This window comes from Saccostrea echinata, unplaced genomic scaffold, assembly GCF_033153115.1.
Source record: "Saccostrea echinata isolate AGI-Se365-2 ecotype Australia unplaced genomic scaffold, CSIRO_AGI_Sech_v1 ptg000009l, whole genome shotgun sequence".
Lineage (NCBI taxonomy): Eukaryota > Metazoa > Mollusca > Bivalvia > Ostreida > Ostreidae > Saccostrea > Saccostrea echinata.
In genome coordinates this window covers 20542517-20569466 of record NW_026889758.1, presented here as the reverse complement: position 1 = coordinate 20569466, position 26950 = coordinate 20542517, and the positions used below count along the sequence as shown (strand labels likewise).

Below are 26950 nucleotides of genomic sequence, written 5' to 3'. Positions count from 1 at the left end.
GTCCGTTATCAATTCTGTCTGTACCACTGCGCTATAACATTATAGTCCATGACTAGAATAATAGTTATCCATCACACAAAATTTTCCATGATCTTCACTCAAGGTATCTTCTTAAAGTTCACTGAAAATTTTAAAATAAGTCTATAGCTCATTACTGAAATGAATTTAGACTTGAATACATAGCCGCGTACTATTCAGGCCCGTAGGAAGCAATTTCGGTTTGGGGGGGGGGGGGGCACAACCAAAAAATTCCTTGACAAGCAAAAAAAAAAAAAAAAGGTCATCAGACGTTTTTATTGAGGGGGCACAAGAATATAGTAGCTCTGTTTTTTATTGTAATCGATATATCGGCAAAATTATTGGGGGGGGACACGCCCCCCCCCTGTGCTCCCCCCCCCCCCGGTTCCTACGGCCATGCTATTCACAGGTGCGTCGTGATCTGACTCAAGGACATGTATCAAAGGTGAAGGTCACTGGGTAATGAGATGTTGAAATCTTTATTTTTTTTTAATTAGGAAGCTAGTTTTTTTTCTTTTCTTTTTTTTTCTTTTTTTTTAGCGGTTTATAGTAAAAATATGTCTAATATCTTAGATGCCGTCAACATTTAAAAATAGTTAAGTAATTTTTTTAATTCCAGATTCATCAAGAAATATTCAATGCATGGTGATGGAAGGGCACACAAGGATCGGGGATACGATAAAGGATTTGTTTCTTCTCTCTGGTTCTTTTCATTATGAATCATAAAAATCTGTTTCCAACCTCTTGGAAATTGAATTTTCTTGGATAGGTGTAGCGTGCCTTTGCAACACACTCTTCTCAAGTCGATTTTTTAAACTATTACAAATAGATACCTCTAACATCAGAGAGCCATAAGGTGTACTCAAGCTAAATTACAATTAATCAGGTCGGATATTTAATAAGAAGAACTCCAATCCGTGATGTGACTGCGCGCACATGTACACTGAACTACCATATAAATGATCAGCGTATAGAGATCTTATTCCAGTTTGCAGGTGAATCGCTAACTATCGACCACCTAATATTCCACTGAGCTAACGTATCGTTCACTTCGAAAAATGCTTAAAAGTGATTTATTAATCCCCTGTTTGCTTTTTGTTCTGTATTATAGAATGCTCTTTGACTGCGCCAAGGAACCTAAGTAGTTTTTAAGTTAGTGAAATTATATTCATTACACTGATATCGTAAAATTATTACAAAAAGACTAAAATGACTCAAGAAGAAAAGTTTTCTATGCAAGTGGCCGAAAAATTGCTATCTTACAAAAACGTGAATTTTTCTTATTTCTTCAATAACTCTGAAGAGAATGTTTCTAGCTCATTGAACCAAAATGAATACGACGAATACGGCTGTCCATTTCCAGACCATTACTATAAGGATTTGACCCAAATCCCTGCAGTTTTGGCAACTATCATCGTCATTTACGTCGTTGTCATTGTCCTAGCAATCTGTGGAAACATGTTAGTGATTTGGACGGTTTGGAAAAATAACCATATGCACACAGTGACCAATTATTACATTGTGAACTTGGCAGTATCTGACTTGCTGGTTTCTGCGATCGTAACTCCACTGAAATTGCTGGAGTTTACGGCCCCGTGTCGCTGGAACATATTCCGGAGTGACGGATTCTGTTCATTTATGTCGTATTTTCAACCTGTTTTTGTCTTTACCAGTGTCCTCACGCTTGTCGCCATCTCCATAGAAAGGTAGGCTATTAAGGCTTTTATTTATGCAGCTCATAAAAAAAATTACACTGATGTTATATTTCTTATACAAGAAATGCACATCTATATAATTTATTTTGGAAGTACTTAAATATGTAGTTTTTAAAATGTATAGTTTTCTTTTTCTTAACCACAGATTGCATTTATATGTCACAAAAGGGTTTCATTCGTTTTATCTGAGATATGACCACTTTTTTGTCCAACCCTTCCGCAATTTGCTCTAAGGAATTATAACCACTTTCTCTATATCAAGTGGCACAGATGCGATAGGATTGAAGTCATAAAGATCAACTGTCATTTAATGTGCGTCGTTTTATTAGTCTATCCGACCTCTCGAAGTTCTCCAGAACACAGGAGACAAATTACAGCGTATTACAAATTACTGCCCTTAAATTTGAATCTGGGCCACTGCATTGCCGTATTTCATTAATTGAAAAAATAAAAAAAAAATACCGATATTTTTAACTGTTAAATCAGTCAAAGTGCTCGTTACATTCACTATATGCTTTTCACGCACTTAAAGTCTTAAAAGAATCTTTCGTAAGTCATGTGCAGATAGATGTCTGGCAATAATAAAATGTGTCGATAGCATTTCTTTTTAAGTTCGTCTTTTTTCGCAAGCTACTTTGTATTAAGAGAACAGCTGAAAATCCCAAAGATTCCAAGATTTTGCGATCCTGACCTTGTTGATGGCTATAGGTATTTGTTAAGAAATAAAACAGAAATAATCTTTATGGGTGGTCACAGTAGGCAAGTACTTCTCGAATTTATATTGGATGTAAATTTAATATGCGAAAAGTGTTTGCAGTATACCTAGCTCACTTCAAAATGTTATCTTGAGGTACTTATCTGGTTTATGACGCATGATAATCTTTTTTTGATAAAATTCCAATAATTCATTCTCATTTTATTCAAAAGTAGAGGTCTTAGTTGATGCATCTGCGAAACAACAATTTGAAGGAACCCAAAATAAAGAGGCAAAAATTTCAATTTTCCAACAAGAAAGAAGCGCTTGTTCTTGATTAATATTTCGGTTGAAAAGTCTAAATTATAATTTTTATTCAGTTTATTGTCATCATCTTTTATTGTTATTTCGACATCTTATAAATCATATTATTTATATTTTATATTATATTTATAGACTTGCGAATACATCACTTTTGAATGAATGAATTTTGCGAGAAATATTTGATTTGCATAGTCATAAATATAAAACATTCTTTTACCCATCCTAGAAACATGCAAAGCGCACTCAATATCAAGTTTTTAAAATTATTGGAGAAGAGCCGAATTAATAAGGTGGTGTTTTTTCCTTGCAATATATGAGTATTCATTATACCGAAGGAAATGCTAATTTTGAAGAAAAATTTACACATTCATGAATCAAAAACTTCACCAACAAAAGATGCTTTGGTGATTGATGGGAAGAAGTTGTAATTCTATACAATTATTCTAATATGAGAATCAGTGTCTCTAAACGCAAGGTTTCATGTCTCCGTCCATATTACTCTGAGTCGATGAATCTTTGAATGAGTCTACAAGTACTAGTATACGGATCTAATTTATGCATTAAACCCAAGGCAAGCTTGTTTAAGAATTAGTGTAGCCACGAGTGATTGTTACAGATTTAACCATCCTCATCATATACAACCTTTTATTGTAAAATACCTTTGAAGTGGTAATGAGTTTTTTGTTTAATGCAGAGTAATGCCTTCAGGTAGAGTTACCCGACTAATACCGACAATCAAAGTCAAAGACAATCTGGTGGATCAAAATGTTCATGGGGCGTAATTCAGAAACACGCGAACAGTTCTTCATAGCCGACAGCCATATTCTGTTGTTGCTGCAAAGTCCCGGAAATTATCAATTGGAGTTAAAAGTGTTATATGCAGCTTCCAAAGGCCTTCATTGGATGATCGTGTCATCTCCCGCCGTCTATGATTGTTACATTTAATGAGGCATTCATTAAGAACAGTCATTAATCGAGTTAAAGGTGTATTAAAAATGTAGAATTCCGAGAAATACATCGAACTGTCGGAACCATGAACAATTTTAAATGATAAAAAAAGAACGAGCAGATGATATGAATACTTGTATGTATCAATGGTCAGGGATGCATTTATAGGTAGCATTTGTCCAGTGTAATAGAATAATGTGGGTTATCAAAAAATGACGACTTTACTAAATATTTCCGTTCGACTAAAACTGTTCCTTCTGTCCGAAAAAAATGAATGCGTCATCACCACTCAAGTTTTCATTAATCTATAAATAATGCATGGGGATAAATCTTCGTGTCCTGCTACTGGTAAAACAATATTTTCAGATAATCAAGTTGCTTCACAAGAAAGTTTGTATCATTAGGATATGAATGATGGACTTCTGTAATTTAAGATTTTGGTATGTTCTGCATTTCCATACTAGGTAATCCATTTTGTATTTATGCATATTCATACTACGATGTACAAATTCGTGTACTCGACGTTTGAATGTCAACTAATTATAAAGTAAAATGTCAAAACTGAAAATTCTCTGTCTTTTGTTGGTGATATATAGTCATTTTTTTTTACGGACATTTGGTCGTGAATTTTTTTTTCTTTTGACACTTCACAAGAATAAATGGTTCAAGGAGAAAAACCAAGGGTTTAAGCATATTCTTCCTTTTTCTTTCAATATTTTTGTTACATTATTTTTTTTTTTATAAAATCATTGACTATAACTCTCTGCGTAATTTCAAATTTATGAATCCTGACGCAAGTGGCAGATTTAACCCCCCCCCCCTCCTTCCCCTTCCTACGGGAATCAACCGAATATATATATATATATATATATATATATATATATATATATATATATATATATATATATATATATATATATATATATGAATTAGTACTTGTTTTTTTCTGAATTTTGAAAAATGCATTTTAATAATCTTTATTTGTGGCATGTAGATCGACCACCGACTGCTTAAGTCAAAAAACGATGACACTATGCATGATTGCTAAAATTGTACATCAACATGGGAAAACATAAAATTATTTAACCAACCCAAAATTTGTGCATCAATGAATAACACACGCACACACACACACACACACACCCTCACACACCTTCCGACAGAATTTTCGGACTGTGTGGTGTTCTGTCTGTATATTTGGGTACAATATATTGTATCGATAGTGTACAATTGCAATGCAAAGTCTACGACAGTATACGCCAAATGATATTTATACTATTTGCATTTATCTTATGTCAATATTATCACGATCGTGGTTTAAAAAAATAATGAGAAAAAAAAAACATTAGCTTTCTCTTCTTTTGTAACAAATGAGTTTCTACTGCAGTAGTACGCGCGCAAAGATGGTCACCTGACTTGCATCCACAATGAAGATCAATTAGTGAGCCGTATATTCGATTGGATTACCCACCCACTGAAAGACTACAGTCGTAAGTCGTGCACTTAATGCATCCAGTATTTATTGGACTTTGTTATTTCACACACTCCAACATGGTCAAAAACATTGATAATGATATCTAAGAATGAAATATGGAGATAACGAACAGTAATCAAGCTCAAAAGTCCATTAAAACAATCCAAATTGGGAGCAGAGCAAACACGGACCTCTAAAATCATCGCAGGTGGAATCAGGTACCATGGAGGAGTAAACATCCCCTATCGACCGGTCAGACCTGCCTCGTTTAAAATCCGAAACCCTAGAAATAAAGAAAACGTTTTAAAAAAATGAATAATAAGAAAAAGTATCTTCGAGCATCAGCAGTGTGATCAAAATGATATAGAAAACGAGTTTCATTTTATCTTAAAAATGTTCATTTTGAATTGAGAAATGAATAGATTTAGAATTTTATTATACAAAACATAGTGTCTTAAAAAAAGTTAAGATCCTCACTGTTGAAAATACAAAAGAACTCAATATCGTAGATCTATTTTATTACAAGCTGTAAATAAAGAAGTTTAGTTATGATGCTACTACTGTCTGTATATTTCTGTAATAATTTGCATAACTTAAAGTGTAATTTTGTTTTCTATCCACTCACCCAGTACTTAACAAATATTTATCACTTTTATCTCTTTATCCCGGGGATATCGTTCATTGGATTTTTTTTCATATCCCACACTTTGTATTCTGACGCCTTTTGATATCTTATAGGTGCATTGAATTTTGTATTCATGAGTAAAAATGGAAGATGGAGGTGTAATTCCGAATACTTTTATTAATATAATAACTGAAACAACAGATTTTCTTTTTAAAAGGTGTTTTTCCTTTCTTTTGTTACGCACTATTTTTAGTGGCGTAATATTGTTGACGTTGTAACGCAGCGTAAAACGGCCAACAAGATTGATTGATTGAGAATTTTTTACTACTAGAGACGTCACGATATACCAATGAAGGGCTTCAAATTTAGACCTTTACTCGGCACTTGGGGCCATTGAGCAGTGATGGTTCTTTATCGTGCCAACGCCTACCGTGACATGGGGCCTTGGTTTTTAAAGGTCTCATCCGAAAAACCCGCAACTTTCATTTCAAAGTGCCGAGCGCTTGGTGAAGGAACAGTTGCTACCTATTTTTTATCGACTTGGGTCAGTCTGTGATTCGAACACACGACCTTCTGATCACGGAGCGACGGCCAACAGGAAAGCAGAAACGGATTAAACCCATAAAATTAGGTTAAAAAAGATGATAAAAAAATCTCCTATGGTTTGTGTGTTTTATATCCCCGGGTCTTTAACACACAACTCTGTGGATAAAATTAAAATTATCCAATCACAAACCCTGGGAGTTGTGGATTCCGATGAGCTGTACAACTCAAGGTCAAAAAGAATAGAATTAAATTGTTTGTAGTATCATCTTATTTTTCTGTGGTACTGTTGTAAACTATGGCAAAAGAGTGCAAGCCTCTTTCATTAATTATCAATTTTCCATGTTAGCATTGTCAATTAAATGTTGCTAATTAGATACAGAACTACAGCTAAGACACCACAGACCTTTCAACTTCAAAATAGTAAAAAGGACTTTTGTTCAAAAGAGATTGTATTTTGGAATGCTCATCAAAACCAGAGAGGTTTTATTAACAATGTATATATCCACTAAAGAGGAAGGTTAGTTTATCACCTTAAGGTGTCATTTATTTATAAGACACTGTAAAATCGTTGCAGTCTATTGAGCACTAGCTTTGTGTCTTTTCTATGGTTTTATCAAAAGATTTCCTATTTAATAAGATATCTTTATAAAACATAGTGATTTTGAAGGAGTAAGCAAAGGATTTGCCAAAGAATATAATAATTTAAGAGTTGTCAACGTACTCAGAAAGGAATGCGATATCGATGAACCAGACTCTTTGCTTAATGCTTAAACTGCTATGTATAGAATAGGTACTTCTTTTATTTTCTTTCAAGTACTTTAAGACGAGGTAAACTCTCAGGGGGTTTCTTTCTTTTTGACGTCGAAAGTACCATTATCCCTGTGATTAATTTGACAAAATTATTTAAATTCATAATCCTAGATCTTTTTATTACATATATTGAGATATCTGTGGGGTTTCTCACTGCTATATCATGTACCCAAAGGCTTTTTCCTTTTTATTGTCCATAAGAGATTTCCGGATACAATTCATTCATTTAATTGGATTTAGATCTATTAAAGCACCTGCTACTTTATTTCTATCATCTAACCCCTTTTAAGTCTGGTATTTTCAGTCTTTTTCTGAAACAAGAGGCCCAGATCGCTCCCCTGAGCACTTTGGCTAAGAAAAAGCAGAAATCAGTTCAGTATTGAAAAGTTTAAATATAAAAGTGGTTCGGAGAGGGGGTCTGTGATTTGAACAAACGTGAATTCCTAAGGATGCTTTTGAATAAATATGACACATAATGGCTTTGCTGTTCTTAAGATGAAAAGATGAAAATTTTTATTGATCGATATATCCTTTATATTCTTTTGTATAACTATGATGCCCTGTTATGGCCCCTCTATTTTCCTGGAGGGTAATGATTTGAAGAAATTTAAATCTACATTACCTGAGGATGCTTTAATACTACTAGTATTATGACCAATCATAACTTTGCTGTTCTTTTAAAGATTTTTCCTATGTATTCCTTTGTAAAACTTTGATCACCCATTGTGGCCCCACCCTACCTACGGGAGTAATGATTTGAACAAACTTGAATCTACACTGCCTGAGGATGCTTTCATAAAAATATGACCGATATATATGGGGATAAATATTTACAATATTGAAATTATGAATTAAAAGAAGCTTTAATAAACGTATTTTCATCAGAAAAACAGTGTTATCTTCACCTCAGTGCCCAGTATAACAAATTGAACTTGGCTGAATAATGAAGGGATCTGAGGATGTTTACCTACAATATGGCGGCCAGGGGAGGTAACTCTTGCTTAAATCACCTCGATGGAAAACCATCTATAAGATACGCGGTACTTTTAGATGAAGTACATGACAATTTTCAAAAACACGTGCATTAACATCGTTTTTCTTTTTACATCGGGTTCGATGCCATCTGATGTTCTAGAAATTTCCGTGAAGATATAGATGTATAAAACTAAGATCGGATACTGGCGAAAACGATCTGCACATCTTGCTTTTTAGCCATTAATCATAACTAATTTCTTCTGTATTACGTAAATAAAGTTTTCACTGAATAATTCTTTAATGATATTTTATTAAATAATTAAACGCTTGCTTGTCGTCAGTTTCATTAAAAATTGCCAGTAACTTAGATCCGCCAACCAAAACCACCACCGTATTCCCTCCCCCCCCCCTTTTTTTTTTTTTTTTTTTTTTTTTTTTTTTTTTTTTTGCTATTTCACGACTGTTTATCCAAAATGAAAGTAGACTTTTGATTAAATTTACGGTAATTAGTATATGTGAATGAAATCTGAATATAGCTTACGGACATCATCTCATATCTACTGGAATAATAGAGGATTAAGTATGAACTCTGGTGCAGGCGTTTCGGAGTTTATTTGCAAAATTAATTAAATTTATAAGTATATATAAACGAAAGTATATCAACTGTCTCAGAAAACTATTAAAGAACTTTTTATTTTCTTAATTAAAAATGTCTGGATTATGATGCTGGTTTTTATCGAAAGCAGATCCAAGAGTTTGGAACAATATAACCCTGGACTGCATGTATTTTAAGTTTTTACCAGGAGTTTTATATTTTATTTTTTCATATTTGTTCTGAGATCCTCTTGAAGTATACCCATCTGGGGGTGCTTTTCTTAGCACTGTTTATATAATAGGAAGAAATGTATGTCAGATGAGATATGGTTGTAAAATGTATCGTTTAGTCTTGGAGAAACCTTTAATCCGAGGTAACCAGCGTTTGAATACAGCTGCTCACAATTGAATTACGTTTAAAGGAGTAATCATGTTAAAAAGCTGTAAACGTCGATCTTATTTGAATGCTTACAATTGGTGCTTGTCTACGTTTACATAAGATGTCTTTAATCGATGATAGTAAAATCCTTTGTATTATTTTTAAGTTAAAAAACTGTTTTGGTTAATTCAGCCGATTGATTCCATGACATAGATACTAATTATATAATTTTGCTAACTGGAGAAAATAGTTTTAAAAAAAATGTGGAGAATATGATTCTGCCATTTAAAATTCTTTCAGAATCAAGTCCGAGATTGATAAGACAAAATTCTGATAAAGTGTATGGAGGGATTTGGGGGTTTTCCATTGCTTTCCTTTGGATATAAATTTATTTACGAGTATAATTTTTTTTTCTGGATAAGATTTCTTGCTTGCTCGGGAATACAAATTGAGTATAGTAAGAATATTTATGTTCTCGATATTCCAAAAGAGGCTTAAAATCCAAGGGAAGAAATTATTCACAAAATTTTAATAAAGGATATTTAGTATAAACAAAGAACAGGAAGTGTCCCTGGCTGTCCCCTTAATTAGACTAAATTATAGATTTTCGTAATGGAACATCAGGGTTTTTTTCCCCAGATACTAGTACACAGCACTTGTAGATGTCTCACAGAATTTCGGCTTTGGTTTACACGTTATTTTTTACTTTAAAAATATTTTCTTACAGCAGATAATTTTCTAATAATCAGGGTATTCATCACCATATTTTGTCCATATTCACACATACGTATGTTGATCCAGTTGTAATGTCACGACTGCTAAAAGATCTTTAATAATCGAATGCTACGAAAAAAATTAATTCAGTACCCCTATCTGTTTTAATTTTTGCCTTAGAATTTCATTCAGTTTGTCTATCGCCGCAAAGCAAGAATGTTAGCGACGACGTTATGACGTTACTTTTCGGCACTCATTTTCAGTTTATTTGCAAATCTTTTTAACCTCTTGCATGCTTCTTTTGAACGATCTTTACTGCCATTTTGCAGTATTATTCTCTAAATTAATTGAACTTTGTCAAAATTGTATTTCTGAATTCAATCCTTTTGCATAGATCTTATACCGATGTAAATGGTAGTCAAAAAATGAAATTCATATAAACTTTCATACAGAAGAGCACATGTGTCTACTGGTAGACTGATTAGTATGTTTCTAAATTTACGAGAATTACAGTATTTTAGCATTCGAATTTTATCCTTAAAATTCTATTTATCAAAATTCCGTCATCCATTCGACGACAATATATATTTTTTATTTTATGATTTTCATAGACTCTCTCTCTGATGTGTGTGTGTGTGTGTGTGTGTATATATGTGCATGTGTGTGATTGATAGATTTATAGTTCTTTTCTTATAATTTATTTTTCGGAATACTTGTATCAACCGCCAAAAGTTTTTGAAGCGAAGATACCATGCTTGGAAGGCACGGCAGAAAATCGGGAAAAGGTATTACGTAAGAACCGGCACTGATTAGATGCACAATCTGGAAATTTGTCAGCAACAACACCCAAGCAATTACATTGTCTCTCAGAAGACATTTTCTTTATCCTAGAAACCAAAAAACTTAAATTGAAAGAGTGACATTCATATAGAAATATAACTTTATCACACGAACCTCTGAGGAACTTCACTACAGTATTAATGTCCGGCCGTCGACATAGAAATAGATCTGACGTATTGCATAATTCCACCTCGTCACCTTATACTTGCACCCAAGGACAGCAAGAAATTGTAATTAATAGCTTAACTTGGAATCTGTTCATAGGGTTATACAATACATCTACGCCACAGGCACTTGATTCGGTAATAGATTTTTTAACCTACAGTGTTATTATTATTATACTATGGGTTAAAAACATTATTACCGAATCAAGTGCCTGTGATTTAAACAATATCAGATGTCGTCTTCAAATTTCTGTTTACATTCTGTTTTTTCGTCCGAGCCTATTAATGCTATCTTTTCTGACATATTTTACTTCTAAAATGAAATCTGCAACCCGATTCCCCCGAAACAATATTTACTGTTAGATGTCTCGTTTATCAGTCAATATTTACTTTAAGATTTCTATCAGTAAAATTGAACTTTAAAAATTATTCTCGTGACTTTGTTTAATTTCGAAGCAAAGTATGAAAATCAATACACGATATACATGTATGTTTACGGAGTATGTCGTACCTTGTGAAGTTAAACAGAGACCATAGTCACATTTTCCTTTAGTTGATCATATTATATCAACTTCTATGTTCTTACAACAACTACAGAAAGCCCCTCAGAAATTGTATAAAGGAACTGGAACACTGGAAAATAGTTATCTTATTTGAAGTTATTTGTATCTTTTGGTTCCGTATTTTATTGTAACCGTCTTCCTTGGAAGACAATATATATAGAGTTAAAGTATTTTACAGTCTTCGGACTGTGCTTTTCCTCTCTTCTGTGATCGGTAGAAAATGCATGATGTGAAAATTTTCAATTATTTCATTGGTGGAAATGCTGTACAAGGCAAGGAAGATAATAATTTTCGTACGACTTGACAATTTTTCAAGATTTTTTTCAGATAATCTTTAAAAAATCGGCAAAACAACCAAAAGAAATTTGCAATAAATATAAACTGACGCTTTAACTTTTTATAGCAATTATTATTAGGTTTTTCTATATTTTTGTGGTTTAAGGATTTTTTTTTTTTTGCATGAATGCAAACATTGAAATAGGTGTTTATTCTTTTTGTCCCTTTGTTTATATGGTAGGGCTAATGTCTCAGTGTAAAAAGCTGAAGCTGTACAGAGCCAAAGAACTACAGTACTCAATAGTAATACGGCCCGTTAGGTGTATATCGCTTTTTCTATTTAAGGTTGTGATTGAATTTTTGAAAAAGCTGTAACTTGTTATGGTAAAATGGCTGGAACTATGAAACATTGGGCAATATTAATTGGTGATTATTACAAGCATCCTATGAGTATCTTAAATTGCACATAATAAATTTGGTTTGGTTAACAGTTAAAGACTTGAAGAACTGCAATTCTTTGTACACCCTAACCATTCTTTTTTGGTTAAGGTTTGGTCGGGGGATGCTGTTTTTAATATGCAGCATTAATTTCATGCAACTTTTTAAAACTACAGTACTACCATTTTCAATCTGAATACATACATATACATGATGATGCGTAAACCTACTTTGATTAGTTGTGTATAGTGTTTCTTGAACAGAGCTTTATTCTCTGATTAATTAAAAAAAAACATTTTTGTGCAGAGTCTTAAATATGCAGTTGTTTTGCTTTGCTGGAAATGACGAAAACGAGAATAATTCCTAGGCGTATTGTTTAATGTGTAATACAAATAATAGATTACACGTATTAGACATAGTCACGGAAACCTTATTTACCTTAATTTTACAAAGGCAGTTTTATCAATTTTTATTGAGTAATTTTTCCAAGAAAAATCATACGCTTCAGATATTCATGATTGCAGTACGTCTACTCCTGCTGCACGGAACTTTTTTTAAATGTAGTGATATTATGTACCTCCGATACTACAGTGAGCACTAAGAGTATAAGTGTAACGATGTACTTTAAGGTTAAAACAGAATGGCGTTGATTTATATGTTAGTGATTATCTAATCATAGCTTCCAAGACATTTGTGATCAAAGACTGGTTTACACATTTAATAAATACCGTTCTTAACGGGCATTAAACTGTTTCTCATTGGTTTACTCTAAAGCAAACCAATGAGAAACAGTTTAATGCCCGTTAAGATGCTATTCATTAATCTTTGCAACTATTTCATAATTTGGCACTTGTTTAAACAGAGCACCGGATTACCTGATTGCACTGCTGATGTGTTTTTACATACTTTGTACAGTATATAAATGTACATCTTTATCCAAACTATAAAAATATCCCAATTTAAAACTAAAATGCACTTTAAGAATTCTTATTTTGTTCCAGCAAATACTTGTTGTTTAATAACCAGAACTTGACAAATACATTTATTATTCACTTCATTCAAATTAGCAGTTACTTTTAATCACTACTTAAACCCTTCTAAATGATCATATTTTAACAAAAATAATTAGACCTGTTTTAATAAAATCTTATAGTCTTTGTAAATGTTATCATTACAATAAATCTTTTTAAAAATATAATATAAACTATATCTGTCTATACATATCTATATCTATATAATATATTTATAAACTTCGATGAATTTGACATTAAATCTATTAAATTGAGAAATTGGGTTCTATCTGATGTCATCCACTCCTACCCTCATTTTCCCCCTAAAAGTGGGGTCCTTGTATGAATGAAATATTCTCGAAGGGACGTAATGTAAATGTTCATCAGAGAAAGTAATGATTGTAAAATACATGTTTATCTATTATCCATCCCATATCTATTGAATATTAATGAATCCTTTTAAAATTCACGGTTACAGTCACTGGTACAATAGAAAAAAATCATTATGGTCCAAAGGTGTGTGTTTTCTGCTTAATAATGATGATAATAATAGTAATGATGTATAATAATGTGTTTAGATATTTAGCAACAATATGGTCCTGCATATAGCAGACAGACACACACTGACTGAGATTTCGCATAGAGTGGTGATTATTGCTAGCGCTCTCGTGTGCTGGAATAGGAATGCTATATTTCACGGAAGGGCACTCCGTTTCTTATCTCAGTTTCGTGTTTTATCGTCTTACTGTACGAATCACAGGCCTTTAAATCGCTTTAATTCGACCGACAATTTGACAAAACGGCGGGAAAAATTAAGGTTTGAAACTCCTCAGATAGGATACCCACTTTAACCAATGACTAATAAATCAAATGATTTAAAATTATATTTTCTACTCATATCTCTTCACATATAAAAATCTACATTACTATCAAAGTTCATTCCAAAATTCAGTATACTTCCCGAGATATGCTGAAATTAATTCCAGAATTCACCTTTTTTTCTTTACTAGTTGGATGGTTTGGCCTTTGATCATTAACTATTGTGTAATTGTAAAGAGGAAACGAACGGGGCGAATTTTTCCTGGAATTTATTGTATACTCTCTAAAAATTTGCTTATTATTATTCTTACGAAGTCCCTGCAAAACTTTATCAGATTTGATCATGTGGTCTAATCAAGTTACCAAAAACGCTTTCAGTGGTTTAATTCTTAAAACTCTGAAAATTATGTGCATATATGTAATACATTCCGGGAAAATTTGTTCAATAGTAGCTCTTGTTACATTAGTAAACCCTCTCTGAGGAGTCCACATCTTATTTTTTATACCCCCAGTTTTGTCAGTGGTATTAAAGCAATCTAACGTCCTGTGGCACAAATAAGTGAAACTTATGCCATATTATGTCAAGATTGCAGCCTCTCAGAAATCAGTGATTTTCTAAGTATTGATATAAAACCCCTAGTTTTTCTTAACTACAAAATAGTACTACACTAAAATGATCATTGGTTACACCGCTCTCTTGATATCATTGTATTTTACTTCTCTTTTTTAGGAATTAGGGCTGGGACGATATATCGAGATATCGATAATATCGATTCAGTGTGGTGATGATACGCATATCGATACGTATGGGGAAATATCGAATTATCGTCAAAAAAATTCTGATTTATGTTTTTCTTTGTTTACTTAACATTTTGGGTAAAATATATAAAATAAATATGCTAAATATAAATATGAAATACATAATAACTAATAACACTTATGTAAAATGATTTTGATTTACATCAGATATACAACTTCTTTAAATAAATTTATCTTATTTGTGAAGAAATGTTTCGTTCATTTCAATACAAAAAAATTTTTTTATAACCAATTCAACATATCGTGATACATATCGTATCGTGGCTCAAATATCGTGATACGTATCGATACAGAAAAAGTTGTATCGTCCCAGCCCTATTAGAAATAACAGTGAATGTCACAATTCTTACGCGCTTTCCTGATTACATTGAATGTATTCATAGTGATGCCATTGCAGACTTGAAGGCGAATTGAGACCTCCCCCATCCCCCAATCCCACCCACCCATGCAACACTGCCTTTTTAAATATAATTAAACGATTCACCAAATTAAAATTAGTTCATAAACCTACTTCTCTGTATGACAATGGCGACTATAGCGCTAGTTTATCTATGTTTTTCATATGATATTTGTGAATATTCATTAGCCCCACCAACTTTGCCTAATTTATCAACTCAAAATGTGCAATTGCATTCTTTCTTTCAACAATTAAAACACACCAGGTTGAAAAAAATAATTGTAAGACCTATAACATGCCGGGTGCTTTGCGAAGGAACAGCCATTACCTACGTTCTTAGACTCGATGTGGCGCCGGGATCGAGAGTCGATCAGTCTCCCGGTCGCAATGCGAACACCCTAACCACTGGGCTACGGTGGTCAATACAAAGTCAGAACACGAGAAAGTAAAAACTATTACTTTATGTAAGAAAATCCAAGCACACTGAACTGACTTTTTTCTCCTCAGGATCCACAATAAATGATACAATCCCACAAGAAATTAATCTTGTAAAATCAGAACGTTTTCATATAATTTCTGTATAAAAATTCAGTCCATGTCGTGTGTTGATATGCCGTACCAGAGGGGATGTTTAGGAATTATATCTCTTGCTCAAGTCATTTCTGACGAAATTGATCATGATACCTACAGTTGACGCAGGTGGTTGAACGACATTAAAGATGCCTTTGTCGGGACGCAATCTTACAGACACAGTTCTTTGCGCTCAGTATTAGAGAAAACGAGAGAAAAGAAAGGAATTGAAATTGTGAGGGGAAAAAATTGGAAATATTTTTAACGCCATCGATTTGATTAAGGAGAGTCGACTTTGGCGGAAGACTACATGGGGAGTACTTCTTGTCGTAAACTGGTTCCCTGTTTGGCTTTAGTTCCGCACTGCTTCCGACGCCAAATCACACTGTAACCAGCTCTATCCCTATGCTATCTCCGTATTTTATGCCCGTATGCACTGCATGGAGTGTCAATACCTGTTTTATAAAATGAAAGACTTTTAGAACGTTTAATGCACGACAAAATCTTTCAATAATTCTGGCTTCCAGTTTTGATATTTCATACGCCAATCATTTTTAAAATACTTACTAATATCCCTTGCTGCATTTTAAAACAAGTTACAAAATTCAAGTTATTGTTCAGTGGATGTTAAAAAAGTGAATGATTTCTTACTTTTCCTACAAAAAATAATTGATACTGAGTCTGTGAAATAAACCTGACACTACCTGTCTTGTTGTCCCCTAGCACTTACTAACAACTCGATCTTACCTCTCCCGTAACTAATAGATGCATCCCATATACCCTGTTGTACATACCTAAAGATTCATAATGTGGTGAATTCAAATAAGTCAACCTTTTAAAAGTAAAAATGTTTTCCCCTAAATAATATAATGAAAATGAATAAATATTTCAAAAGTGTTTATTATTTTCACCAGAATCTTTAAAAAAAATTCAGTGTACATAATATTCCTCTGAACATCACATTTATATTATACTTCATTAATTTTTCTTCAGGTACTATGCCATCGTCCATCCCTTATCCGCTATGAAAGTAAACAGCAAGTCACGGACCAAAAGAATAATTGCAGCTACTTGGATCATTCCAGCCATTTTGGCCACACCCTACTGTTTCAGTCGGTCAGACCCTTTCACAATAATCAGCGAGCTGGGATCTATTTCTAGAGAAACCTGCACTGATCGCTTTGACGAACTGGACGGACAAACAGGGAACTTCCGAAGAATCTTTTTCGTCATTTTGTTCATCGTTATGTATTTTAACCCACTGACTATTATTGTTGTCACATGCACCAAAATTGCTATATGTCTGACCAGGCCGTTTGTCGTGGGAAACTCAGCACCCTGTAAACAGGACCCCGCCGCTAGACGGCGCCACGAAGTAAATAAAAGAAAGGTAAGGCTTTGCTTGTTACGTATTTTCTGCCTACATAAAAATAAAAAAAAAAACTGTAGCATTCAAGATTTCAAATTAATTGGAGAAACTGGAATTGCATAAGGAAGAATTTTAATTTTAAGGAGATGATTCTGTCATCCTTTCTCTGTATACAAATGCAAGATGATGAACATTGGGAAAAAGTCATAAATTGCTCCTTTACATATGTGCTTATTATTTTATTCGTCATTTGCCCCTTAAATGATAATTGCATTGGGATTGCATTGATTCTTCCTATGATTTTTTTTAGATTCTTCCTTAAATTCTTCCTGCTTTCAAGGAACATAAAAGCTACTTAAGAGATTTACAACGTAATACTGACTATGTGTATTGGTATTTTTTCCTTATGACAATTAAAGTTGTGTTAATTCACAAATGATAGAAAAATGTATTGTGCATATTTTAATAATATGTATGATAAATTCTGCTTAATGCAGAGTTGTGTTAAAAATCCTACGATCATATCTTTATATACAAAACATACATGTATTCCCTACAAAGCAAACAAATGATACCAAAAGTCGCATCATATCTGACCAGACCATAATTCAGATAACTGAAATCGTTATTTTTAATTCCACAGCTGGGATTGAAGAAAAAAGGAATTAATAAGTGTGAAACTTTTACAATGTAACAGGCAATGTAACTTTTCAGTTCAACCCCAGAAGGTTTCAAAATCAATAATCCTCGTGTGTTCTTTTCTGAAAATCTTATCCCATCACAATAGCCAATGATCATAAAAATGCTCCAATGTAACGCAGAAGAATACATGGAAACATCTCTTAAAGAGTTGTTACGCTTTGTCAATTAACATTTTTGATGAATAGTGGAGTAGAATTAAGCTTAATTGTGCACAATGAATTACGGTAAGCTTGAATACGATATCAGCAATCAAGGTCTAAAATTTAACAGAAAATATGATTTTAAGCTCTTACGTGGAGTCATTCTAATATAGTGAAGATTCCAGTTTACACACAAGCCCGTAGTACAGGGGTGGGGGATGAAGAGACAGCCCCACCCCTATTTTTTTTAAATTTAGAATAGTCTTTTGCTGTAGTTTTGATATGAAAATTTTCATCTAAAGGCTGCTTTGCCCCCCCCCCCCTTTTGTTGAAGTGAGGTCTAACCGAATTCTGGTCAATACTTACAATGAAAAAAAATTATGCTAAAGAGTTAGATAATGATCCAACTACCCCCCCCCCCCTCACGCACACACACACACACACACACATACACACACACACACACACGAAAAAGGATTTTCGAAGTTGGTCAGTTTACTTTTTTTTTAAAAAAAAATACGTTAATTAAAAACTTCATTGTACGACGGGGCCTCAATAAAGAGGTTCAAAATATAACATGTTCATTAGACTATTAGGAATTCTTCAAAATCAATTCATTCCAAAGATAAGGTTTGAAGTAGTAAAACTGTTCCAATTATGCATTTTTTTAGGTATGTTTACATCATGGCCTTCTGTGTAGTATTGGTATGGAACAATAATAAAGAAATGAAAGCCAGTTTAAAATATTGATGTCTTAATGTCTTGGTAATGTCTTTGTAAGAGAAGGCAGACTAGATGACTGATGTAGTCCTCGGAATTCTTTTCACAAGAAATCAACAAATGATTGATTTTCCAATCAGCGTTACCTCTTGTACTGTTTACGACAGAGTTTTTTCTCTCTTTTTTGTCACTTGTCAATCAGTAAATTGACTTACGTGACAGCTTTACTGGGACTTCAAGTTCATTTTCTGATCAGCAGCTGATAACATGCTATTTCCAATTTTTAAAAAAAGAAATAAATCCTACAATGAACATCTTTCGAACACGGTGTAATATGGCAAAGGTTTACGACATTGTTTTTGCCACAGACCTTTAGATCGCTTTAATCCGAATGACAAAATTGGGGGATAAAAAATGCCTTTTTTTATACCCCCAGCTTTGTCAGACAAATTAAAGCAATCTAAAGGCGTTTGGTTTTGCATAGAAAACTACGAAGACACTAAGCTGGTTAATCTGCAATTACTTTTATATTATTAGCATTCAATATTACAATACAATATTACAAGCAATATATTTTGGCCACATCGCTTCAAAAATTTTGTGTAGCTGTTGAGTTTTGCCCTGTTGTGTAATCTGTTTTAGTAAAACATAAAAGGATGTAGGATTTAATCACATGTATCAACATAAGTGATACAAACTTGAAGTAAAAATGTAGGCTTTAATCACATGTATCAACATTAGTGACACAAAAATATAGTTGAGGAGAGAGGATTTAATCACGTGCTATAACATTAATGACACAGACATGTGATTAACGGAAGACAGGGTTCAATTACGTGTAATTACAATGTACATTATCGACAGAAACAATTAGTAAAGGAAAGAAGGATTAATCAATGTAATTTCATTAGTGACACAGACATGTAGTTAACAGAAGACAGGATTCAATCACGTGTAATTATATTAGTGACACAGACATGTAGTTAACAGAAGACAGGGTTCAATCACATGTTATTTCATAAGTGACACAGACATGTAGTTAACGGAAGACAGGATTCAATCACATGTAATAACATTAGTGACACAGACATGTAGTTAACGGAAGACAGGGTTCAATCACATGTTATAACATTAATGACACAGACATGTAGTTAACGGAAGACAGGATTCAATCACGTGTAATTACATTAGTGACACAGACATGTAGTTAATGGAAGACAGGTTTCAATCACATGTTATTTCATAAGTGACACAGACATGTAGTTAACGGAAGACAGGGTTCAATCACATGTAATACTATTAGTGACAGAGACATGTAGTTAACGGAAGACAGGATTCAATTCGATCACGTGTAATAACATTAATGACACAGACATGTAGTTAACGGAAGACAGGGTTCAATCACGTGTAATTACATTAGTGACACAGACATGTAGTTAACGGAAGACAGGGTTCAATCACGTGTAATTACATTAGTGACACAGACATGTAGTTAACGGAAGACAGGAATCAATCACGTGTAATAACATTAATGACACAGACATGTAGTTAACGGAAGACAGAATTCAATCACGTGTTATAACATTAATGACACAGACATGTAGTTAACGGAAGACAGGGTTCAATCACGTGTAATTACATTAGTGACACAGACATGTAGTTAACGGAAGACAGGAATCAATCACGTGTAATAACATTATGGACACAGACATGTAGTTAACGGAAGACAGGATTCAATCGCGTGTAATAACATTAGTGACACAGACATGTAGTTAACGGAAGACAGGGTTCAATCACATGTTATAACATTAATGACACAGACATGTAGTTAACGGAAGACAGGGTTCAATCACGTGTAATTATATTAGTGACACAGACATGTAGTTAACAGAAGACAGGGTTCAATCACATGTTATTTCATAAGTGACACAGACATGTAGTTAACGGAAGACAGGATTCAATCACATGTAATAACATTAGTGACACAGACATGTAGTTAACGGAAGACAGGATTCAATCACGTGTAATTACATTAGTGACACAGACATGTAGTTAATGGAAGACAGGTTTCAATCACATGTTATTTCATAAGTGACACAGACATGTAGTTAACGGAAGACAGGATTCAATCACGTGTAATAACATTAGTGACACAGACATGTAGTTAACGGAAGACAGGGTTCAATCACATGTAATACTATTAGTGACAGAGACATGTAGTTAACGGAAGACAGGATTCAATTCAATCACGTGTAATAACATTAATGACACAGACATGTAGTTAACGGAAGACAGGGTTCAATCACGTGTAATAACATTAATGACACAGGCATGTAGTTAACGGAAGACAGGAATCAATCACGTGTAATACCATTAGTGACACAGACATGTAGTTAACGGAAGACAGGATTCAATCACGTGTAATACCATTAGTGACACAGACATGTAGTTAACGGAAGACAGGATTCAATCACGTGTAATACCATTAGTGACACAGGCATGTAGTAAACGGAAGACAGGATTCAATTACGTGTAATAACATTAGTGACACAGACATGTAGTTAACGGAAGACAGGATTCAATTACGTGTAATAACATTAGTGACACAGACATGTAGTTAACGGAAGACAGGATTCAATCACGTGTAATACCATTAGTGACACAGACATGTAGTTAACGGAAGACAGGATTCAATCACGTCTAATAACATTATGGACACAGACATGTAGTTAACGAAAGACAGGATTCAATCACGTGTAATAACATTATGGACACAGACATGTAGTTAACGAAAGACGGGATTCAATTACGTGTAATACCATTAGTGACACAGACATGGTGTTAACGGAAGACAGGTTTCAATTACGTGTAATACCATTAGTGACACAGACATGTAGTTAACGGAAGACAGGATTCAATCACGTGTTATACCATTAGTGACACAGACATGTAGTTAACGGAAGACAGGAATCAATCACGTGTAATACCATTAGTGACACAGACATGTAGTTAACGGAAGACAGGTTTCAATCACGTGTAATAACATTAATGACACAGGCATGTAGTTAACGGAAGACAGGAATCAATCACGTGTAATAACATTAGTGACACAGACATGTAGTTAACGAAAGACAGGATTCAATTACGTGTAATAACATTAGTGACACAGACATGTAGTTAACGGAAGACAGGAATCAATCACGTGTAATAACATTAGTGACACAGACATGTAGTTAACGGAAGACAGGTTTCAATCACGTGTAATAACATTAGAGACACAGACATGTAGTAAACGGAGGACAGGAATCAATCACGTGTAATAACATTTAGTGACACAGACATGTAGTTAACGAAAGACAGGATTCAATCACGTGAAATTATATTTGTGACACAGACATGTAGTTAACGGAAGACAGGAATCAATCACGTGTAAAAACATTATGGACACAGACATGTAGTTAACGGAAGACAGGGTTCAATCACATGTTATTTCATAAGTGACACAGACATGTAGTTAACGGAAGACAGGATTCAATCACATGTAATAACATTAGTGACACAGACATGTAGTTAACGGAAGACAGGGTTCAATCACATGTTATAACATTAATGACACAGACATGTAGTTAACGGAAGACAGGATTCAATCACGTGTAATTACATTAGTGACACAGACATGTAGTTAATGGAAGACAGGTTTCAATCACATGTTATTTCATAAGTGACACAGACATGTAGTTAACGGAAGACAGGGTTCAATCACATGTAATACTATTAGTGACAGAGACATGTAGTTAACGGAAGACAGGATTCAATTCGATCACGTGTAATAACATTAATGACACAGACATGTAGTTAACGGAAGACAGGGTTCAATCACGTGTAATTACATTAGTGACACAGACATGTAGTTAACGGAAGACAGGGTTCAATCACGTGTAATTACATTAGTGACACAGACATGTAGTTAACGGAAGACAGGAATCAATCACGTGTAATAACATTAATGACACAGACATGTAGTTAACGGAAGACAGAATTCAATCACGTGTTATAACATTAATGACACAGACATGTAGTTAACGGAAGACAGGGTTCAATCACGTGTAATTACATTAGTGACACAGACATGTAGTTAACGGAAGACAGGAATCAATCACGTGTAATAACATTATGGACACAGACATGTAGTTAACGGAAGACAGGATTCAATCGCGTGTAATAACATTAGTGACACAGACATGTAGTTAACGGAAGACAGGGTTCAATCACATGTTATAACATTAATGACACAGACATGTAGTTAACGGAAGACAGGGTTCAATCACGTGTAATTATATTAGTGACACAGACATGTAGTTAACAGAAGACAGGGTTCAATCACATGTTATTTCATAAGTGACACAGACATGTAGTTAACGGAAGACAGGATTCAATCACATGTAATAACATTAGTGACACAGACATGTAGTTAACGGAAGACAGGATTCAATCACGTGTAATTACATTAGTGACACAGACATGTAGTTAATGGAAGACAGGTTTCAATCACATGTTATTTCATAAGTGACACAGACATGTAGTTAACGGAAGACAGGATTCAATCACGTGTAATAACATTAGTGACACAGACATGTAGTTAACGGAAGACAGGGTTCAATCACATGTAATACTATTAGTGACAGAGACATGTAGTTAACGGAAGACAGGATTCAATTCAATCACGTGTAATAACATTAATGACACAGACATGTAGTTAACGGAAGACAGGGTTCAATCACGTGTAATAACATTAATGACACAGGCATGTAGTTAACGGAAGACAGGAATCAATCACGTGTAATACCATTAGTGACACAGACATGTAGTTAACGGAAGACAGGATTCAATCACGTGTAATACCATTAGTGACACAGACATGTAGTTAACGGAAGACAGGATTCAATCACGTGTAATACCATTAGTGACACAGGCATGTAGTAAACGGAAGACAGGATTCAATTACGTGTAATAACATTAGTGACACAGACATGTAGTTAACGGAAGACAGGATTCAATTACGTGTAATAACATTAGTGACACAGACATGTAGTTAACGGAAGACAGGATTCAATCACGTGTAATACCATTAGTGACACAGACATGTAGTTAACGGAAGACAGGATTCAATCACGTCTAATAACATTATGGACACAGACATGTAGTTAACGAAAGACAGGATTCAATCACGTGTAATAACATTATGGACACAGACATGTAGTTAACGAAAGACGGGATTCAATTACGTGTAATACCATTAGTGACACAGACATGGTGTTAACGGAAGACAGGTTTCAATTACGTGTAATACCATTAGTGACACAGACATGTAGTTAACGGAAGACAGGATTCAATCACGTGTTATACCATTAGTGACACAGACATGTAGTTAACGGAAGACAGGAATCAATCACGTGTAATACCATTAGTGACACAGACATGTAGTTAACGGAAGACAGGTTTCAATCACGTGTAATAACATTAATGACACAGGCATGTAGTTAACGGAAGACAGGAATCAATCACGTGTAATAACATTAGTGACACAGACATGTAGTTAACGAAAGACAGGATTCAATTACGTGTAATAACATTAGTGACACAGACATGTAGTTAACGGAAGACAGGAATCAATCACGTGTAATAACATTAGTGACACAGACATGTAGTTAACGGAAGACAGGTTTCAATCACGTGTAATAACATTAGAGACACAGACATGTAGTAAACGGAGGACAGGAATCAATCACGTGTAATAACATTTAGTGACACAGACATGTAGTTAACGAAAGACAGGATTCAATCACGTGAAATTATATTTGTGACACAGACATGTAGTTATCACCAATCCACCATAGTCTAGAGCGATTTTTATTTGTACAAATTGTATTGTTAAGTTACTGTTTACTTGAACTCTATCCCTTTTATTTCTTTTTTTCCAGGTTGCCCGGATGGTTATAGTTGTGGCGATCGCTTTCTTCGTTGCTTGGTCCCCGATGTATATAGTCAGCGTTGTCTCTGTCCTCCAGCCGGAAAATTTCCTCCAAAAATCTAATTTCGTTTTCACCATGCTGAGTGCACATTTATTTGGATTCATAAACAGTTGTGTCAACCCCTTCATTTACACAGTCATGAGCGAAAAATTCCGACAGAGTTTCAAACGTACATTGTGTCGTATTTTTTGTAATTTTATATACTGCCGTCAGAAGATTATGAAATACAGAAATGGGAGCATCATTCAGCGAAGATCAACAAATGTGACTTCTGCGACAAGGAGTTTCAATGAAGCAGAAGATGAACCTCTTCACAATAGTAGTTCCGATAATAGCCGAGGGACTACGAATACAAGGTTTAAAGAAGGCCAAAGTAGCAATAGTGAAAACGAAGATGCGGGGAAGGTGAATAAAATAAGGACCCCTAACAAGGAGTCGAGAGTTAAGTTCTCAAGGAATACTGATTGTATATGTATATCGAATGGACGTATGGAAGAAAGTTCTAAGACTGAACCTGATATCATATTGGGTACAGGAGTCTTTGAGATTCGATCTGATTCCAGCAATGTAAAGGATGTATTCAATAATGATACATTTAAGAATGATACAGAGCACGGTTCTTCGTTAAAACGGCTCACGTTGTTGGATTAGTACTATGAAAACATGCGTACACACGGCATATCGTAAATTGAATATTTCTATTTATTTTTAAAAATATAGGGAGCGTGATATAAAATTTATCCTTTCAAACTCATCTCAACCAGATAATTAAATGGGCTTTTCTGATCAAACCGTGTCTTTATGTTATGTCTACATTAGGTGTAAATTAATATTTTTAACTTCCTGACTACAAAGGTTAGTATAGCTGGCCTAGTCACGAAATGGCACAGTTCCTTAATGTAGCTGCCAATATTTGTACGGAGCTCTCAGGATATCAGCTAATCCAGTCTGACTTAGAAAATGAAACTTTGATGGTTTTGAATGTTCAGTCAATTTATCCAGATACACGAGTAACCCCTAATCAAGCAGAGATTCATTTAAGAATATAGAACAAATTGTTTATTATGCAGTCATCACAACCATGCTGATGATACTTGTGACTCAAATGAGCATTGTGGCACAGAAGCACTGTTTTCTGATTTTATTTATTTATTTGAAAGCTTTGTTGTGACAAATAAATATTGAAACCAAACGCTGAACAGTTTTCATGACTTTTTTTTCTGAGTCTATGTAGCAATTATTGCAGTTATTAAGGCATTGTAATGTTTTTACAACTAAAAAGAAAGTCAAAGTGGAAGTAGAGATAAGTTTCGTAAGAGTACACTTAAATCAAACTAAAAAGATGTCCTGTTATTGAACATGTAAAAAAAAAATATAAAGGATCAACGTTGATCATAGGGAAAAAAATTATATCTGCAATTTTTAACAAGACAAATGTCTTGACTAAAAGAAATGAAAACTGGAGGGTTTTTTTTCTCTTCTCTTGCTGCTTGCTTCAAAAGTCGAAAATTGATTAAAACGCATAACAAAAATTTTGTGTCTTATTTAAAACAAACTTTTGATTGATAAAACGCATTACAAGAAATTCTGTCTACTCTTATTTAAAACAAACTTTACTCAGTACAAAGTGCCGTATGAGTAAAAATTTTAGCCAGACGCAAATTTAGCGATTTATCCCAAAAAATGGTATATACTGTTAGCGAGAACTAATTCTAGCGATTTTATAATGTCTAGAGATATAACAATAACAACCGATACGGAATGAAATGTTAGCGATATTTAATTTTAGCGATCTCAGAATCCTCGCTTATAATGCCAAAATTAAATCCTCGCTAAATTTTCTGAATATAAGGTATGTAATTCAAAACCCCACGTTTATTCTTGAAATTAGATGAAATTTTATGCTCGCTATCTTCAATAGGTTGATTTTGGACATTCGTTTTGCCCCATCATAGGCAATAAGCGTTTGTTTTGCAACGGCTCACTACCTTAACAACTCACGAGTAAAGCGTCACATTAAAAAAATTGTTTCATTGTCCATTTCCGTCTGGAAAATATATTTGAGTATAACCAATTTGAGGTAAAAAGTAAAACAATATAGTAAATAGTATTCAAGAGTAGTTAATTTCTAAATTACAAAATTTCCTTTCTCTATGCCTTCTCTTAAAGAATTTAAAACTAACTATAACAATCTAGATTGTTATAGCTAGTTTTAAATTCTCTGAATTCTGAAACTTTAATTTAACACATGTATTTCTAATCCGGGTAGGAAATC

The 26950-nt window shown here is 33.9% G+C and overlaps 1 protein-coding gene across 1 annotated transcript; it reads left to right on the top strand.

Moving 5' to 3' along the window:
* Positions 1-1058: 1058 nt before the first annotated feature.
* Positions 1059-25874, top strand: LOC133183430 (QRFP-like peptide receptor). The gene is made up of 3 exons (XM_061318390.1): positions 1059-1724; positions 16706-17102; positions 24625-25874. Exons 1-3 carry the CDS (start codon positions 1228-1230, stop codon positions 25324-25326), a joined length of 1596 nt encoding a protein of 531 aa, XP_061174374.1. The 5' UTR covers positions 1059-1227; the 3' UTR covers positions 25327-25874.
* The last annotated feature ends 1076 nt before the right edge of the window (positions 25875-26950 follow it).

Excerpts from the sequence above, each read along its gene's own strand:
- LOC133183430 (XM_061318390.1), top strand. The coding sequence starts at position 1,228 with ATGACTCAAGAAGAAAAGTTTTCTATGCAAGTGGCCGAAAAATTGCTA. Across the intron at positions 1,725-16,705 it reads GTCGCCATCTCCATAGAAAG|GTACTATGCCATCGTCCATC; the intron begins GTAGGCTATTAA and ends ATTTTTCTTCAG. Across the intron at positions 17,103-24,624 it reads ACGAAGTAAATAAAAGAAAG|GTTGCCCGGATGGTTATAGT; the intron begins GTAAGGCTTTGC and ends CTTTTTTTCCAG.